The sequence below is a fragment of the Nomascus leucogenys genome, chromosome 5 (genome assembly GCF_006542625.1).
Source record: "Nomascus leucogenys isolate Asia chromosome 5, Asia_NLE_v1, whole genome shotgun sequence".
Classification (NCBI taxonomy): Eukaryota; Metazoa; Chordata; class Mammalia; order Primates; family Hylobatidae; genus Nomascus; species Nomascus leucogenys.
In genome coordinates, this window is record NC_044385.1 from 74,723,153 (window position 1) to 74,742,252 (window position 19,100).

General features: G+C 38.5%; 1 protein-coding gene across 9 annotated transcripts in view; it reads right to left on the reverse strand.

The window, feature by feature from the left end:
* The window catches only part of RCBTB2 (RCC1 and BTB domain containing protein 2), a 56,050-nt gene that overhangs the window by 27,177 nt on the left and 9,773 nt on the right, over positions 1 to 19,100 (reverse strand). For 2 of the 9 annotated variants that reach the window (XM_003270076.3, XM_030813386.1), the window contains exons 1-4: positions 17,389 to 17,618; positions 8,783 to 8,881; positions 6,424 to 6,519; positions 6,014 to 6,078 (exon numbers count right to left, since the gene is read on the reverse strand). The exons of 1 other annotated variant lie outside the window; for it this stretch is intronic. In XM_003270076.3, the coding sequence (XP_003270124.1) occupies positions 6,014 to 6,055 (42 nt within the window). In that variant the 5' untranslated portion in view covers positions 6,056 to 6,078; positions 6,424 to 6,519; positions 8,783 to 8,881; positions 17,389 to 17,618. Of the gene's footprint in view, positions 1 to 975; positions 1,326 to 6,013; positions 6,123 to 6,423; positions 6,520 to 8,782; positions 8,882 to 17,388; positions 17,619 to 19,100 lie in introns of those variants that run through there. 6 more of the 9 variants (XM_030813383.1, XM_030813381.1, XM_012506940.2 and 3 more) reach the window with 6 other exon arrangements.

The following is a 19,100-nucleotide window of genomic DNA, read 5'->3' on the forward strand; positions in this document are numbered from 1 at the left end:
TACTTGTTAAGGCAGCCGTAACAAAGTAGTGATAAGCGAGGTGGCTTAACCAACAGAAATTTACTGTCTTATGGTTCTGGAAATTGGAAGTCCAAACTCAAGGTATCAACTAGCTAGCTCCTTCTGAGGGCTGTGAGGGAAGGATCTCTTCCAGGCTGTGCTTCTCAACTTGTGGATGGTTGTCTTCTCCCTATGTCTGTTCACACAATCTCCCCCCATGCCCTGCATATCTCAGCATCTAAATTTCCCCTTTTTATAAGGACACCAATTATACTGGATTAAGGTCCACCCTAATGACCTCATCTTAACTAACTACATCTGCATTGACCCCATTTCCAAATAAGTTGTACTGTGAGGTACTGGCTGTTAGGACTTCAACACATAAATATTGCAGGGTCACAATTAACCCCCTAACAGCATACACATTAAGATCACGAGCACCCACACTCCTATAAGAGCAAGTTATAAATTTTTTTGAAAGAGTTTTACCTGTTTGCTACTTTGGAGGCATTTTTATTGATATACTTTTCAACTTGCCAACATTTTGAAGGTTATAATAAGATACATAAACAGCCAATATGTCTATCAAATGGCATGTCTGCTATTTCCCACAACATCAACAAACTTACACATTATTTAAAGCAACAAAGATTTTCTAAGGCCTCTCTTGCCCATCAGTGATTAAATCAGCCTTACTGGGAATGCGGTCTGGCGTATAACTGACTGGACTATCCACTTACCTTCTACAGATCTGAACACCTACTTGTCCCTTCCACCTTAGGAGAGCGCAAGTCAGCAACTCTGCTCTTCTCAAGTCCAAACTATTAACTTAGTAAGCCTCCCCTGTCCTCATTACCATGAATTTCTCTGAGGCCACCTTCACAGACTCCTGAGTACACTTCAGGAGGACCGAGACCGAGTCTTTCACCACCATGTCATCCATCCCTTGAAAGGAGCTAACAATGCAATACCTACCTTTGTGTTGGTGAAATGAACAAGTAAATGAATGGCTGTGACTCACTTCCAGATTCACAGGCCTCCTTTCCATCCCATCCTTTGTAACTCCTTCACATGGAAGCCATTCCGAAAACTGAGCCCCAAATCCCTGCTCTCGGCTCCAGAGCTCTCCATTTCTACTTCACCTGAGCCATATCATTAAACACAACTTTGTTACCAAGTCCTCAAACTTTTAAGTTTCCTTCTGATCACGGCCAACAGTATTAACTTGTATCCAAAGTAAAGTCTGCAGTCAGTAAAGGGAAGCTAGGATGCATGGAGCAGCTGTCCCAATGGCCACTGGACCTAAAGCAAAAACAAGCAGAGCCACCAGCTTTTTTCTTGTAAATAAAGCTTTGTTTTCAGGTTTCTATCTTTTCTGAATAATCTTCATGGCACTATTGAATGCTGTAGCTAAAAAGAGCTCCAGAGATAATTTTCTGAGAAACCCGAAGAAACCCCAGAGAGGAGCTGCAGTGGGTTGAATGGCTTCCCCCCAAAGTCCAGATCCACCTAGAACCTCAGAAGGTGACTTTGTTTGGAAATAGGGTCTTTGCAAATGTAATGAGTTAAGATGGAGTCATACTGGATTAGAGTGGACCGTACGTCCGACTAATGTCTTTATAAGAAGACAAGTGGGCACACAGTGACACACAGGGAAGAAGGCCAGGTGATAACAGAGACAGGGACTGCAGTAATGCATCTGGAATTCAAGGAGCAGCAAAGATTGCTGGGGGCCACCACCAGAAGCTGAGAAGATTCTTCCTGAGAGATATCCAGGGAGCATCGCCCTGATGATGCCTTGATTCAGACATCTAGCCTCCGGAACTGTGAGAAAAGAAATTTCTGTTGTTTGAATTGTAGTCATTTGTTACAGCAGCACAAAGAAACTAAAGAGAAGACAAGCAGCTTGTCCCTGCTATCAGCATCACCCTGTGAGTTAATGGCAGAGCCTGTACCAGGGCTAAGCTCTCCTGATGCCAAATCTGGTCATGTTCCCTCACATGCCACTTGGATCATAAGACCTTGCCCTTAGAAGGACACCTTCTGTTATCTTTTGGGCAACACCAACAGTTGGTTCTCCCATTCACTTTTGAAACAGTGCTTACTGTTTCTGCATTTACTTTAGTTACAGAGTACTTTGCAAAAAAATATATATATATATATGATACATATGAGAGATATATATATCATATATGAAATATATGAGAGATATATGATATATATGATATATGATACATATGTGATATATATGAGATATATATCTCATATATAATATATATCTCATATATGACATATATATCTCATATATGACATATATGAGATATATATGTCATATATGAGATATATATTAGAGGTAGGAAAATCCACAGGCATTTCCTACAGGACAACCTTAATTTGGAATTTGGAATTCAAAAAAAAAACTCATATATGTAAGAAGTTCCAGTTATATGCAAGTGTAAAACTATGTCCCCAATTTTATTATATATATAATTTTAGGAACACAGTGTTCTATGGTGATGTTACATTAATCGAGGAATCCAAGAATCTTTATTTAAAATTTGTATTTCTTCTCTGTGACACTTGGTTTACTGAAAAAAGGGCAACTTGCCCAAGGCCACAATACAGCCAAGGATGGAATTTTGTTACGTTAATTTTTAGTTAAGCTTCTACTTTAAATTACGCCACCACCCAATATCGTGAAGAAATCTTATTTTCTATGAGGTCTTCATTTTTAATTTTTTTCCTATTTTAAGTCTGTAAATTTCCAAAAGAACAAGGTTTAGGAAGTGGAACAAGTATTTAATGTAGATGTGAATAATCTAATAATGTCTATATCTTATTTCTGATCTTCACAACAATTGTAGGACATAGACATTATTATCCTCATGTTACCTATGGGGAAACTGGGGCACAGGGAGACTAAGTAATCTTTCAAGATCACTAGCTTCTCAGTGGATGAGCCAGATTAAAGCCCAGAGTTCTTTCCACATATCATCTGATTGTTGAGTAAAAAGTTTACATGAACTGTGATACTGTTGGTAGACCTAGTGTTTGCTTGCATTTGCAGGGCTTTGTCTATTCTCAGACTCCTTAAGGAACAGGCAATAATACCTACTGTGGGTTGTCTTCCACAAACAGCACACACGGAAAGATACAATGACTGACTGCTCTTTCATTTTTCCCTTGGAAGCAGAGTTTTATATTTCGTCCTGCTCTGCTATAAAATCAAGTGGTTTTCTGGATGTCTAGAATTAGGCTGTAAATTCCAGCCAGCTCTTACACACCTGTCTACAAATGATTAGTTCTAGGCTTTCTTCCTGGCCCACCTGTATAAAAACCTATGGTACCCAGCCCGTAACTCTACTGGCTACTGGGATTCCAATGTGTGTGTTTTCTTTAATGAAACCTCCAGTCTGTAAGTTTTATGAAATGATACTACAAGTCAAGAGAATGTCGGATCTGATAGTATCATTGACTAAGATACAAAAATAAGACATGATCATTCCCTTCAAGGAGGTCACAATTTAATAGAAAACAATTACAATATAACCTAAGTACAACAGAGATGTGAATACATTGCTTTTAATTTCTAGCAGAAGGCTGGCTGTTGGAAGTTAGTCATCAAAGACTCAACTTTTAAGTCTGTTAGGGCAACTATTACATAGGGAACTGATGACTAAATTTATAAAATGCATGTATTTGCTTTTTTTTTTTTTTTTTTGAGATGGAGTCTCGCTCTATCGCCCAGGCTGCAGTGCAGTGGCACAATCTCGGCTCACTGCAAGCTCCGCCTCCCGGGTTCACGCCATTCTCCTGCTGAGGCCTCTCCGAGTAGCTGGGACTACAGGCACCCGCCACCACGCCCAGCTAATTTTTTGTATTTTTAGCAGAGACGGGGTTTCACTGTGGTCTCGATCTCCTGACCTCGTGATCCACCAGCCTCGGCCTCCCAAAGCGCTGGGATTACAAGCGTGAGCCACCGCACCCAGCCATATTTGCATTTTTTGAAGTACATATTTAATACAGGCTGAGCTTCCCTAATTCAAAAATCTGAATCCAAAACCCAACTTTTTGAGCAACAATTACGATGCTCGAAGGTCCTGCTCAAAGGAAATGTTCAGTGGAGCATTTCAGATTTCAGGTTTTCAGATTAAAGATACTCAACTGGTAAGTATAATGTGAATATTCCAAAATTAAAAAAAAAATCTGAAATCCAAACACTTCTGGTCCCAAGCATTTCGGATAAGGAATACTCTACCTGTGTCAGTCTAGAAAGGAATTACAGCATCTTTGTTCACAGAAGCAATATACAATCTGTCCAGCACACTCATGAAACAATGTAGGATTCACACAATAGTTCCCCGTAGGAGCCTCAATCTATCTGCAGCCATTCTGCATGACAGCAGCTGTCTCTGCAGAATGACCCAATCAACTCCGTGCCCAACTGTCAAGTAAGAAACTGACTGAGCAAGAGCCAAGTATGGTCAAGAGAAAAATCTGTATGGGGAAAAAAGCACTACTAAGGCATGAGAGCATGGCAATATGGTGTCTAGAATTCAGCCCTGGCTTGGCACAGGTAACCCTCCTTACTGCAAATAACACTACCGCAGGTGATAATTAACCCAGGCTGGCTTTCTTTTACTACTTTTCTCACATCTAGTCCACCTCCCCTTCCTTCAAGACCTGGCGTCTGTTTGAGAAATGTCAAGTAGTGAAATTTTAATATTAGCTCAAGGAAAACATAATTAAGGAAATACATCTGCCACAAAATTAGAGACCAAATTGCACCTTATTATTCCTTTGAGTGTGTGATACCTGTATAACTATGCTTCTCTGGCAATATGAAGAATTGAGTGTATAACCATACTTCACTTAATTACAGACAACTATCAAGTTGTTGCAATTCAATTTAAAATACAGTATATTTAAAGAGAGTCAAAATTACATGTTAGGCATATCTAGCAAAAAAGAGTTAAGAAAAAATGCCAACACCTCACCTTTTGAGTACTTCCTAGCATTATAACACTTCATATATATTCATTATATCTTATAAATATATTCACTATATAGTATTCATTATATTATAAACATTCATTATAACACTTTGTATATATATTTGTATATGTTCAATCACTATGTAGTAATAATACAGTAATTTCATTGCTGATTCTGTGAATCTATTCTTTATTTTATGAAACCTGTTCCTAGGAAAAATTAGGGATTTTTCTGTTAACATTTTTGTAAGACTCCCGAGTTCTATACATTACTTTTTGTAAACTACTTTTGGACTTTCCTACAAGGGCTCACAAATGAACACAAGTCTGCACATGGTAATGCTACAGTTTAGTTTCAAAAGCTTTGCCATCTTTGTACACGATGCTGGCTTTGCATAATTATTTACAGTTTTATTGAATTTTGACCTGATTTTACTAAATAATAGTGACAGTTAATATTAAGCTGTTAATAGCAATAAGCAGATATTATGTAAATTTAACAAAATAACACAAGATGGAAATCAATATGCGTGCAGGAAGATGTGAGGTTTAACATCAACTGGACACTGGGTGGACTTAAATTGGTTGACTCTCATGTTCAGATGTGATGAAGAAAGAAATTAAAGAATGTCTATGATGAATTGAGAACATATCATCTAAGATCAGACAGTCTATAATTTTAAAAATCTCTGGGAATGGGATAAACATTGATCAACTCATAGCCTCTTTCAGGCCAGCACTGTCCGAAAGTAGAGGATGGCCTTTGAGCCTCATCCGTCACTGTCACCATCTCTGGGAGCCTTTTCTCTGCACCTGAGGTATATCAGTTCCCTGCTGGCCCCTTCAGCATTCTCCATACCCACAACGATTATCTGTTGGCATCTCAGTGATTACACTGTGAGCCCCTCAAAGATAGATAGTATCTGATTGATTTTCCTATCGGTGACCAATAGGTGCTTCATGAAGTATGTTTCATGCAACAGAACACACATGCTCCAAGGGCATGATTTTTTTCTAACCTTGCCACTGTCTCCAGAGAAAAGAGGAAGTTCTTCTTCCATATGGACTCAGTCCTGGGCAGTCCCTGAGGAAAAAGTATGTGGTAAAATCAGGATCCCTTATGTTCGATGGAACCAGGCAGGTTAAAATTACTTTACTTCTAATTAGCAGAGAAAATAAGCTAAGCTCAAATGTTGTGAAAGGAAGATAAAGGAATTAAGCTTTAGGCATGGGAATTAACAGCTATAAAACTCCAAATATGTTTTAACTGTTCTGGAACTACTGGATGGCCTCTTACGGGAATCTTCCTGCTGAGGTCTGAAAAAGTAGTCTCAAAATATACATGGGTCCTTAACTCTATAAAGGAAATGAGTAGAAAATTTTCATTTCAGAGTTGACTTCCTGTGATAAGCAAAAATAAATTTTAGACCTTTGTCAACTTTTCTCTGGGATTGGAAAGTTCCAAATCACTGGGAAGAGCAGACATCAATTCTCAGCTCCACAGAAGAATATATGATTTGCTAAGCTGGAAAAAGAAAAGGAGAAATGAATGAAAATGATGAAAAAAATGAGTGAATGAATGTGGCTTTGTTATTCTGGACTTAATGAAAAATCTGCAACAACAGCCATCAAATATGCAGCAATGCACTGAATGTTCTTGCCTTAATAACCATGCCCACATCACCTACTTTCTACCAGGTAGAAGTAACAGCAGGAGCAGCTCTAGCAGAAGCTATGCAATATGTCTGGACTGTGGTTTAATCATTATGTAGTTAACTATTTCATATTTAAAAATAAATAAAAATAAAATATTCTCTCTCCTCCAAAAAGCAATTTAATAAGGCTGTATTTAATGATGTTGCTTTTTCTAATTGACTAGGTAGGGTCTATTTACTTAAATACAATCTATTATTTCAGGTACTAACATCAGAACATTTTATCTGATATTTTCTACAGTAGAGTGACAGCCTCATAATAGACAGATAAAAACAATAATCAAAATACGGCCAAGTCTAAACAGTGTTCCTTATCAATGTCTTCTATGCCCTTGAGGATATTAGTAATTTTTTTCCTCAGCTATAAAAACATCTCTCAGAATATGAGAAATCATAATTTATTCAGAATTATTATAACTTAAAATTATGAAAATTAATAGCAAAGTACTTTCTAACATTTGGAAACAAATAAAGATATGCTTGCTTTTAAGAAGATCACTTAGAAGTTTCTCACTTAAAAATTTATAAATCGATCTGACTGACAATATGGAAAGATATTCTGTCATTTTACTTAATACTTACTACATATTATCTATGGCATCTTAGCAGATCTGTTAAAATCCTAATTTTCTCTAAGACCCAGCATGACTGCCACTGAGATTTACATCAATGTGGATCCTAATTACCCAAATGGGCTGGGACCTCTTCTCTGTATTTCCACAGCACTTTTTGTTTTGTTTTTAACTACATTGATGGCATTTTTCAAATTCTGCCTCATATGACAGTTATTCTTGTATGATGTACCTTCTCTATTAATTGGTAAGCTCTTCAAAAGGGCAGACGATGATTCCTTCATTGCTATAACCCACAGCCACGGCTCAGAGTAAAACGCAACGTATTCATACAAAGCATCCTTAGAAACCAGTTTTTTGTACATTGGAAGTGGCCTGTAACCAAAGTTCCCTCTCTTTCTGCCTCATCCTACCAGGAAACACTTTTTCCATATTTGCCCCAAGTTTACTGGAATAAAAAATAAAAGGAGAGGAGAAGAAAGAGGGAGAGAAGAGAAAAAAGGAGAAGGGACCAAGTAGAGATATGACTGCCCCTCACTGCACTACCCTAGGCCCCTTTCGTTTCTAGCAGAAGGGAAATCTTGCTAATGTGCTAAAATCATGAAAAAGTGATTCTGGGCTTTTGAGTAGGAAATAACCTCTTTTCAGTGTCTTTTATCAATTTCAAGTATAATTAAACTCTTTAAAATTAGAATGATGGGAAAACAGGCCATTCTGTTTATCTGACATCAGGCTAAGACATAATTGTATGTATGTCATAGAAATTACCACATTCAAAGAAATGATGTGCAGGATTCAAACTGAATGAAATATAAGATTAACATAATTTCATGTTTGTCAATCAGAAAGTCCTTCAAGATTTAAAAATAAATCAAGATTAATTACTATTGTATAATACTATTAAAAAGTGTTTTGAATTTTTTAGCATTGTGGGAGATGGTTGGCTTTTTTTTTTTACATTATTTCAATGTGATGCATACATAATAAAGAAAACTATCATCCCCAATTTGCATGTATAGTTTGTGCAATACATGTGGAGATTACCTTACCCTGTTATCCATGTGATTTCACCAGGCTATTAATGATATGTTGATATATATACTTAAAATAACAATTCACAATATACATACAGAAAGCCATATCCATGATGTGATAAAACGTATTCTAAATAACAACAGCAATAACAACAATAAAAATAAAGTTATTCTGTGCCAGGCACTAAGTGCCTCACCTTATCTCATTTAATCTTTATAATATCCAAATGAAACAGGTTAATCATTGCCTCCATTTTATTCACACATTTCAGTAACGTGACCAATAGTCACCAACCAATCAGTGTCAGAGCCAGTAACTATTTGAACCAGGACTATTCCAAAGCCCTTGTTTTGGGACCCTCCACTGTATTTCAGGGCTAGATACTTTAAGTTTTTCTTGTGTACATTCTCAACAGTTTTATTTTATACTGACTGGCTGGGAGCATTCCCTCCAAAAACTTTTGTACCTGATTGTTTTAAATTTCTGGAACCCAGTATTCAGTCATCTTTAGTCCTGTTCCTTTTAGATCCTTGTAAAGTTGTCTTCTAGAGCAAAGTTAATGTGACTGGAAATATAAATACACAAATAAATTCTATTAGAGAAAAACAGAAGGAAAAGAATACACTATCTTGCACATTTAACAATCCATTCTTTATCTGAGAAAAATACAGTTTAAAATTGTATCTGTGCTATCTACTATTAAAAAGTCAGCAGCAGAGATGCTCTATTATAAAAATACTAAAGTTGTAAAATGTAACTTTAGAATATCATACTTTATAAGCTTCAGGAGAGAGTTTCAACAATTTGGACATTGAAACACATGAAAAAATGCATACTAAGGAGAATTTAATCTATAGTATTTCCATATGGAAAATAAAAGAGAATCCATGTGGAAATGTAAAAAAAATCAAAACTTTCAAACTTTTAGAAGTATAGAAATATATTTATGACCTCAGAGCAGTTAAAGATTTCATACATAAGACAGGAAAGCATAAAACACAAAGAAAAGAGCAGTAAACTTGAACAAAGGGAAAAATATGCCACAGAATGGGGGAAGATATTTGTAACATACATAATGGACAGCTTGGAAAGGATCCATACACAAAATATATAAAGAATGCCTGCAAATCAGTAAAAATAAAACAAACAACACAATTCAAAAGTGAGCAAAGGATTCATGCAATTCACAGAAGAATAAATTAATAAGTGTATTAAAAGATACTCAAGTTCACCATGTTATTTATCATAGAAATGCAACCACAATAAGAGATCTCTTCTATCAGATCATCAAAAGTTAAAGGGGGACAATGTCAAGTGCTGGTGAGGATGTAGATGAGAAGGCACACTCATATATACTGCTAGAAGGAATGTAAATTGGTACAATGACTTTACAGAACAATTCAACAATATTTAGACCATAGCAGTCTTTCCGTCTTTTTTGATATGTATATATAACTGAAACAAAAATTTCACAAAATAACTCTTACTCCTCCTACATGAGATGCTTGATATCTTTTCCATTTTTCTACTTTATGCTATTTTATTCTACCCTACTCTATCCTATTTTATCCTATTCAATTTCATTTTAAAAGAAAATGCTGATCTCAGCCCACTAATTTCCAGATCACTAACAAGTCCTGCAATTTTAGCAACACTGCCCTAGATAAACTCTAGAGCATATACACAAATATTCCCAATAGCAAAAAGCAAGAAAGAACAAACGAATGGATCAACAAAACCAATAAACTGTGGCATATGCATACTATATAGCTATTAAAATAAATTATCTAGAATCAAAACAGGTATATCTACAATGTTCACCAAAATCACTAAGTCACAAAATGATACATATGGTATACTATTTGATAACATTTTAAAACATGCAGAAGATAGTACTATTTTAATGTGTTATGGATACCAACACATGCATGGCTAGACTTTGAAGGGAATTTTTTCATGGGGAAGTTTTGGTGGAGGGAATACCAGAGATAAAAGGTCCCATGTAACTCTTGTCAATGAATTGATATGCTACGGCTTTTCCATCTGGCAACATGGTTTTCAAGATTTTAAGCTTAAATTAATCATCTCAGGATGGAGAGATTAAGGTTACCCAATGTTAAAGAAAATAAACTCTTAAAATGAGAATTCTATCATTCTAATTTTGCCTTTACCAAGGACATGGAAACTCAATAAACGTTTGGTAATGAAAACTCATAAACTATAATTTCTTTAGACATCTATAAACTCAAATTGAATCAATACCCTAGGAAGACCAGGCATGGTGGCTCACACCTGTAATCCCAGCACTTTGAGGATCGCTTGAGACCCCCAAAAGTTTGAGACTAGCCTGGGCAACATAGGAAGATGCCGTCTCTACAGAAAACTTAAAAATTAGCTACATGTGGTAGTACACACCTGTAGTCCCAGCTACTCAGGAGGCTAAGATAGGTGGATTGCTTGAACCCAGGATGTCGAGGCTGCGGTGAACCATGATTGCACCACTGCACTCAGCCCGGGTGACAAAGATCTTATCTCAAAAAATAAAAAATAAATAAATACTTTTTCTAAATGAGCTATGATCACACCACTGCACATTAGCCTAAGCAACAGAGCAAGACTCTGTCTCTAAAAAAATTAAAATAGCCTGGGCGCAGTGGCTCATGCCTGTAATCCCAACACTTTGGGAGGCAGAGACGGGAGGATTAATTGAGGTCAGAAGACTGGAGACCAGCCTGGCCAGCATGGTGAAACCCCATCTCTACTAAAAATACAAAAATTAGCCAGGCATAAGGGTGTGTGCCTGTAGTCCCAGCTAGCTGGGAGGCTGAGGCAGGAGAATCACTTGAACCTGGGAGGCAGAGGTTACAGTAATCCAAGATCACACCACTGCACTCCAGCCTGGGTGACAGAGTGAGACTCTATCTCAAAAAATAATAATAATAAATAGATTTTTTTAAATAGGAGGATTAAATAACATATCCAATGAGTAGTATTTATACTATTGTACCTGTAAGAAAAATCCAAAATAGTTAAAAAAATGTTTAATATCAGTGTATTAAAATGGCAAAAATGTGCTTTCTACTTATGGTCTAAATCTGCTTACAAATGTCCCCCTCTTCTGCATAGGAGTGCAATGTTTTTTGTAGAGCCAGGGCAGAAGCTGGCAACAGTATTGGGAAGATTTTCTTCATAGTGACAGTGTTACAGCATAAGATCATCTCATCTTACTACTGGATGACAGTAAGATTATCTTACTATCTTACTCTGTGTTACTTTATTAGTTTTTCCCTTATGTGTTTGTTTTGGAATATATGACTTGGCTCATATATATATATATATCATACATATATATAGATATCATACACATATGATATATATGATATATGTATGATATATAGTTATTTATATTAAAAAGTGCTTTGTTCTTTGCAAAACAGACTCTTATGTATTTCCTCATTTTATTAAAATGTAACCTAAAACTGCTTTTACAGAATCTTATTGTACTAATGTTTGCCTTGCAATATAAATAGAAAACGGAATGATAAGTACCCTCTCCAAGCAGAAGTTCCTGCCACTGATCTCTGTCTTTAAAGGTTCCAAATGGAACACTCGGTGGCCAGTATTTCAAGTCTGTACAAAAGTAATGTTTCAAAGCCAAATATATATCAACTAAGGTAATCTGTCACATGATATTTCCTATTTCAGCTGTTTTCCTAATTGTACGGTTCACTAATTTATTTTTAAAGTATCCCTGTTTGGGGCAGATAACTCCTTATTTCTATATATTCTATGTTCAGAGTTTTCTCTACACTCTTAAAAACTACACAGTTGAAGACTACTGAACAAGGGGACACTCTTTGGATAATGTGATAAACACATTCATTCTTAATCCTCACATAAAGTCAAATAATTCATTTCCCTGTGCAAAACATATAACAGGCAGTCTGTACATATTATTTTTGGTAAAGTAATCAGTATTAATCAGTGTATCTGCTACACAATGTGTTATATTACACGGTAATACCTCTGACCTAAAAAATGAGTTAAGCTGATTATGGGACATAGGTTCATTTGCCTAATTCATTCAACAAATATTAATTCAGTGCCTGCAGTAGGCACTGAATTGAAAGCAAATACATGAGAGCAAACAGAATAACATAGAGCAAAACAATATCCAGCTCTTAGGGACTTCCGTCCACATTACCTCAACTCAATGGTAGGTTTTAAGTGCTGATATTTTGCAGTTAATCAGGGGCTTCTAAATGCTAATAATTCTTCTTTAGAAGTGATTACAGAAGAAGCGGTGAAAAAAACAGCAATTCCTGCAGAGAAGTCCCAGTATTACATATTTTAAAATTCAACTTAATGAGATCAACTCCAAAGCCATGTTTGAGAAACACATTAATATTTTTAGAATTCTCTCAATATAGAAATCTATGCTTAAAATTATCCTATCTGTGTGGGTAACACATTTGATGATGCTTTTATAATCAAAAGAAACAGGAAATTAAATAATATCGATGTCTTTCAGGGCACCAGCATGCAGTTTACAGCATCGGTGTGTTAATGAGCTGCAGACCACATAAATTTCAATAGGATAATGATGGTTCCCAAATATATCCTTAGGTAAGTCATTAGATAGTATCTTTAATAGCTTTTTAAGGGTCATCTTCAAGTTATAAATAATATAAATACATGTACAATAAAACATGATCCCAATTTTCACTTGCAAAAAAGGATAGTATTAGCTGTAATGTTAGCTCCACTTAAATGAGATGTCTAAAATCAATGACAAGTAACAGTAAAATACCTACATGGCTAATTAAAATGGAACAATTATAAACAGGACAGACAAAACTAAAACACTAAAAGCATAACTAAAACTAGCACACAACCTCAAAGGAAATGGTATTGCCATATGTTCATGAAAAACAGAAAACTATTGTGTAGAATACAGAAACACTGTTGCTATTTTAATTATTTATTTTTTTAAAAAGTTTTCCAAATTTCAACAAGAGTGATGAGTCAGATCTTCAGTACAAAGCAAAGCGGTATTTAATTGAAAAGGTTACTGAGCTTGACAACTTCGGTCTTTTCAGCCACATACAGCAAAAGTGTCATTTTCAAATATGAAAAATAACCAACATAAATGATAAAAATATTTTTAAGTTGTTATATGCACTAATGTGAGTTGAGACTTGAGATCTCATTTGTAAATCCATTTTAAATCTAGGTCCTTATAGATTTAATCCAATTTTTCAAAAAAAAAATCTTAACACTCCTGTTACAGAGATCCTAATTGTTAAAGATCTTTGACCCACAGCATATATATTCCTTCAACATGGCAGGCCCTCTTGGCCTTGGTTCATTTCCACTTGAGATTGGTTTTGTTCAGTATTATATACATGCATACATGCAGCATAATACAGGACATATTATAATGCAGTCAAAATTTATGTTTTATTCATGTACTATCTCCTACTGGTACTTATTAGTTCAAAACATCTTCCATAGGGAGATATACATAAGAGATACTAGCTCAGGCCAATTAGCAAGGCTGAAGACATAAAAGAAACCTGCTCTAATGTCAGATTAATGCTGAAAAATTATTATGGTTTAAGTTTCCTGGAAACCTTCACGTTGTTAGAATGTGATCACCATGTGAACTGGACACATGTTCCTTCCAGACAGTGAAAGCTGGAAGTATCATCTCAGCCTCCCATTGATGGACATTATGATATCCCTTACCAGGAGGTAAGCTATCCACTCCTTTGAAGTAAAATCTCCATGTAGAACTCTCTTTTAGTCTTTAACAAGAGTCCTTAATGTCATTCTATAGCTCCAATAATTCCTGGTCTCCAATCTGCCTTTTCCTGGACAATTTTAATCTGTAGCGATATTTATTTATTTATTTATAAGATGGGGTCTTACTCTATTGCCCAGGCTGGAGTGCAATGGTGTGATCATGACTCACTGCAGCCTCAACCTTCCCGGCTCAAGTGATCCTCTCACCACAGCCTCCCAAGTATCTGAAACTACAGGTGTGTGCCACCATGCCTGGCTAATTTTTTTTTTGTTAGTTTTTCTGTAGAGACAGAGTTCTGCCATGTTGCCCAGGCTGGTCTCTAACTCCTGGGCTCAAGAATATTTGACTGCCTCGGTCTCTCGAAGTGCTGGGATTACAGGTGAGCCACCGCGTCCGGCCTGATTTGTAGTAATTTAAATCCAAGTAAACCTCAACAGTAGCAGTATCTTGGGGCATTTAAATTTTACTTTAACCAACTGATAAAACCAAACTTGAATATGACAATTTCATAGGGCATAAGCAAATTCCATGGACTCCTTACATTTATGGTCCTAGATTAATAATATTTTGGTGTTTGAACAGAGTATTTGTAATCTATGTAAGTAAAGGACATGAGGGGAAACACACTTTACTTTCTAACATTATTCCTCTCCATCACCCTCTTTCTCTAAGACTTCTTTAATTATGGATTGAAATTTAGTTAAGTTATCTGGTTCATTCAGATACCTTTAATAAGAGAGGTCATTTAATACCTTATAGCATAACATCACACCAGGTGATTTAAGCTCCTCTCCTACACAGTTTCAAATACAGAAAAGCAATGACCATTCTTAGAAAAGATCTTCACTAGTCATCCACAATCAGAGGGACATTTAGAAGCAATTGCAAAAAACTGTGGAGACAACGTACAGTTTTTCTCAGCACAATTTACATAGATGTCTGGCTAGCTCTTCCTTGTAAAAGTCCAGTGTCTTCATTGGATGTGCTAAGTTAAACTGTAAACTCCTGAATAATTTGAACTCTTATTTGGGAAAAAAAGTTTTTTCACCTATATACTATAAAAAATGGTGACATTTATCACAAGGGTCATGCTGTGGGCTCCCATAAAAGACATTGTAGAGCATGATAAAGAACGTTTTCTCCCAGAAGAACATTTATTTCTAAAACCCAGTTCTCCATGTTAAACATCACCTTTGGTTTATCCTTCAGACTCACCATATCCATGATGTTTAAAATTGCAACCCACACCTGCACTCCCAATTCCCTTTCTCTGTTCTCCTTTTTCATTTTTTCATAGCATTTGTGCTTTTCTAACCTAATATGCAAATATGTTTTTTATCATTCTTTGCTAGAATGTAAGCTCCAGAGGGAAGGGATCTTTGTCTCTTTTGTTCATTGATGCATCCCAAGCATCAAGGACAGGACCTGATAGAAAATAAATTTTTGTTGAATAAATGAATGAATCTAGGTTGAGTTTAGTACAAAAATATCTCTGGAGTAAGTTAGTTTCCAATTTTATTTCTACAATTAACAAATACCTTCTGAGCTTCAATTATGGTGGAGATAGATTGATCATACCCTTACAAATATATAATATCAGATGGTGATTAAGTGCTACAAAGCCAAACTAGCCGTACAAGAGTTTGGAGAGCCAGCCATTTTAGGTGAGGCAGTCACCTCTCTGAAATGATGACAATTGTTTCAAGACTTAAATAAAGTTCTGTGCCATGCAGATTTGCGAGGAGTGGGAAAGTGAGCATTGAGCATACTGGAAATATCAAACGCAAAAGCCCTGGGGTGAGGGTCCGCTTGGCGAGCCCAGCAAGAGCAATAAGGCCTGAGTGGTGGAAGTGGGGTATGCAAGAACGTATCATTCTTGTTGCTTTTACCTGCTGCTTAATAACACGCATGTACTGTCTAGCAGGAAATAAAGAGATTACATTTCACCTAGAGTACTCATTCTCTGAGCCTAAGTGGCTCTTCTATTCCAGCCTCCAAATATCTGTATCAGCACATCATATAAGATTACAAAGCACACAGTATTGTTAGAAACTCTTCACAGTAGCCCCAGGAGTCACGAAACTGACTTAACTAAGACCCACTGTCTAATAAGGTGTAAAACCCAGCAGGAACGCAATACTAGGAAGGTGCAAAGCCAGGAGGCTCAATAAAAACGTTAAACAGTGACTGTCACTTTCGAGTCTGGGGGAAAGAGCAAGGATCCAGAGCACTGTTTGTGAACTCAACCACTTTTATTCAGCTCTCACAAGGTAAGTCGCCAAGCGCGGTACAAAGTAGCTCCACGAAATGCGTTTTGTTATAGTCCTGGTCTCGAACTGTTGCAACATTTTATGTAATTTTTGCAAAGAACAAAAGCAAAAAGTTCATTCTAAATTCGCCTTCCAACTCAGTTCTTTCTCCGCCAAGACGGAGCACTTGGAAAGTTTTCAATGTCTGAAAACCTCTGTTTCCAGGGCTGAGCAGAGCAGTATGTTGCGGCTTAAGAAGCTCGGCGATTTCTTCCCATCCCTCCACAGTTCCAAAACAGATTCGCCTAACAAAGTCAAACTTTTCGCGCTATTCCTGGACATCAGGACCAAATGTCGAAAGCATATACTGCCACTGAGTTAGCGAGCCGGTCCGGGGCCCGGGACCTGGGGTACTAGATTTATGGGACGGGAGCCTAGGGGTCGAGGCCACAGAAATGAAAACGTCAGCAACCTATGCAGTGCAGCGAGTGGGTTAGGAAGGAGAAACTTCAGGCAGGACGCTCCCTCGGGACCTGTGACGCCCCCCCCGCCCCGCCCCCCACCCAGCCACACCAGACGCGGGAGCTTAGGATGACAGCGGCCTCCGGGCAGGTGATCACCTAGGAACGACGCCAAACGCGACCCCTACCAGAAGACCCGCGCATGCGCAGCGCAGACTGGGCCGGCGGCCTGGACAGGATGTAGTCCCAGAGCAGCGCGCCGGGCCCACGCCAGCGGAATTGCGCATGCGCAGGGCAGCCTCTGCCCGCGGCCTGGGCTGGGTGTAGCCCCAGAACCTAGCCCCTAACTCCCGCTAGCAGGTTTACGCATGCGCGACGACGCCTAGGCCTGTGGCACGGTCGCGGCTCTAGTCCCCTGGGCCCCCCAGCGGTCTCTGGCGGGGAGGTCGGGCCGCATGGGCGGGGAGAGGTGGCCTGCCCCAGGGGTACCTGACAGCATCCCACGTCACGGCCGCGATCCCCCTCGGCCTCCCACACCACTCCTCCACCCTCTTACCTCCGCGCAGGCCGGAGCCTTATCCGCTCCGCCTCCTGGGTAGCGGTTACTGCAACGGTCAGGGGCCCGGCGCCGCGACGAGTTGGCGCCTCCCCCTGAAACGGCCCGGCCTTGGCGGGATGCGCTCCGGTGCCCGGCCGAGAGGGAAAGGAAGGGAGCGCAGACGAGAGGAGGGGGCTGGCGACGGCGCCTCGCCCCTCCTCTCCTCCCTAGGCTGCCCACCGCCGCCCCTCCCCTTTCTCGCAGACGCCCCCTCCCCTCGGAGTTGACCCCCGGGAGTCTCCCATTGGGGCCGCCTCCGCTTTTCCAGGGAGTTCCTCCGTGGGTCACCCCCAGCTTCTCCAGGGTTATGTTCTCGCAAATCTTGGGCATTTGTGGATACCCGACCTAGAAGGATGAAGCGTGTATGATGCTGAGAGCAACCTTTTCCACAGCCCCTCTCCTCCAGCCTGCCCCAGCTTTTCTTCTAGTGGTGACCCCTCCATCTGGGAGCTCCGATCACTTCACGTTTTCACCCTATTGCTGTGGGACGGAAGTCTTGTAACCCCCTATAGTACAAATGCTGAAATAATGAGGGATGTGTGCTGGGGGGTTCAGGGGGATAACCTCAGTTACCTTGGGGCCAAGGGCTTCGGAAAAAGCCACCTTCTCCGCTTATTATTATAATATCTTGTAGTAATTTGTTATATTACACTGCACTTCTGTTGGCCTTTGTAGATTTAAGTAAAATGCACCATAACTTTGCAGTGTGCAATAATTTCTTCCACTGCACTACACTTAAATTGACCTGAGTGGGTTTTGGTGAAATGCTCAACAGTTAAATGTTATTAGCTATTCCTGTGAAGTAAGCTGCTTGCTTTTATACTGGCTGTTTCATGAGGACACTAGTTCCTCTCCAGTGTAGAGCCAAAAGTAGTAAAGCCAAATAGAAAAACTGAGATTCCAAACCACAGTGAGCGTGTCAGTCTGTTTCGTCTGGCTTTTGTCATTTCTTCGGAAAAACATCATTCTAAAATGTATAACTGCCTTTCTGCTACAGAGGGCAGACATTTATCTCTGTTCTCTGAGCATAGCCCACTGAGCCTCAGAAGGAGGCGCGCAAGATGGTACACAGGTGTTTCTTGTAGAGCTCTAAATGGAAGAAAAAGTAAGTATACATTAACAGGAAGTTGCAAAGATAGTGCAGAGAGGCCTCGTGTGCCTGCCTCAAGTTTCTCCATTGGTTACATCTTATCAATGAAAGAAATTTATGAGTTAAACATGTTTGCTCTCAGAAAAAGCTCACTTCAGTGATGATAGCTGGCATTTTTTTTTAAGCACCTATTGTGTGCCAAGAGCTTTATCTTATTTGGAGCTCACAATAATCCTGTAAGGCAAGGATTATCCTTACTTTACAGATAAGGCAACTCCGGCCCCAAGAGATTAAGTTTCTTTCATCAGCAACCATGGCAAGATCTGTTTGCCTTGCACACTTGGTCTTTTACACATTATGGACAGCTGAAGTTCATGCAGGCCTTACACTGTGCTTCAGCTGAAGCCTGACAATTAGCTAACAATAAAAACATGTCTTAGTGTTTTGAAAACTGTGATATCTCAGAAGTTAAAACTTTAAAATATAACTATAAAAGAATGTGTTTCACTAAAGATTTTAATTTCATATGAGTCCAACAGTTTTTCCCAGGGCGGTCAAAATTAAAAGTAAGAGGTAAAAA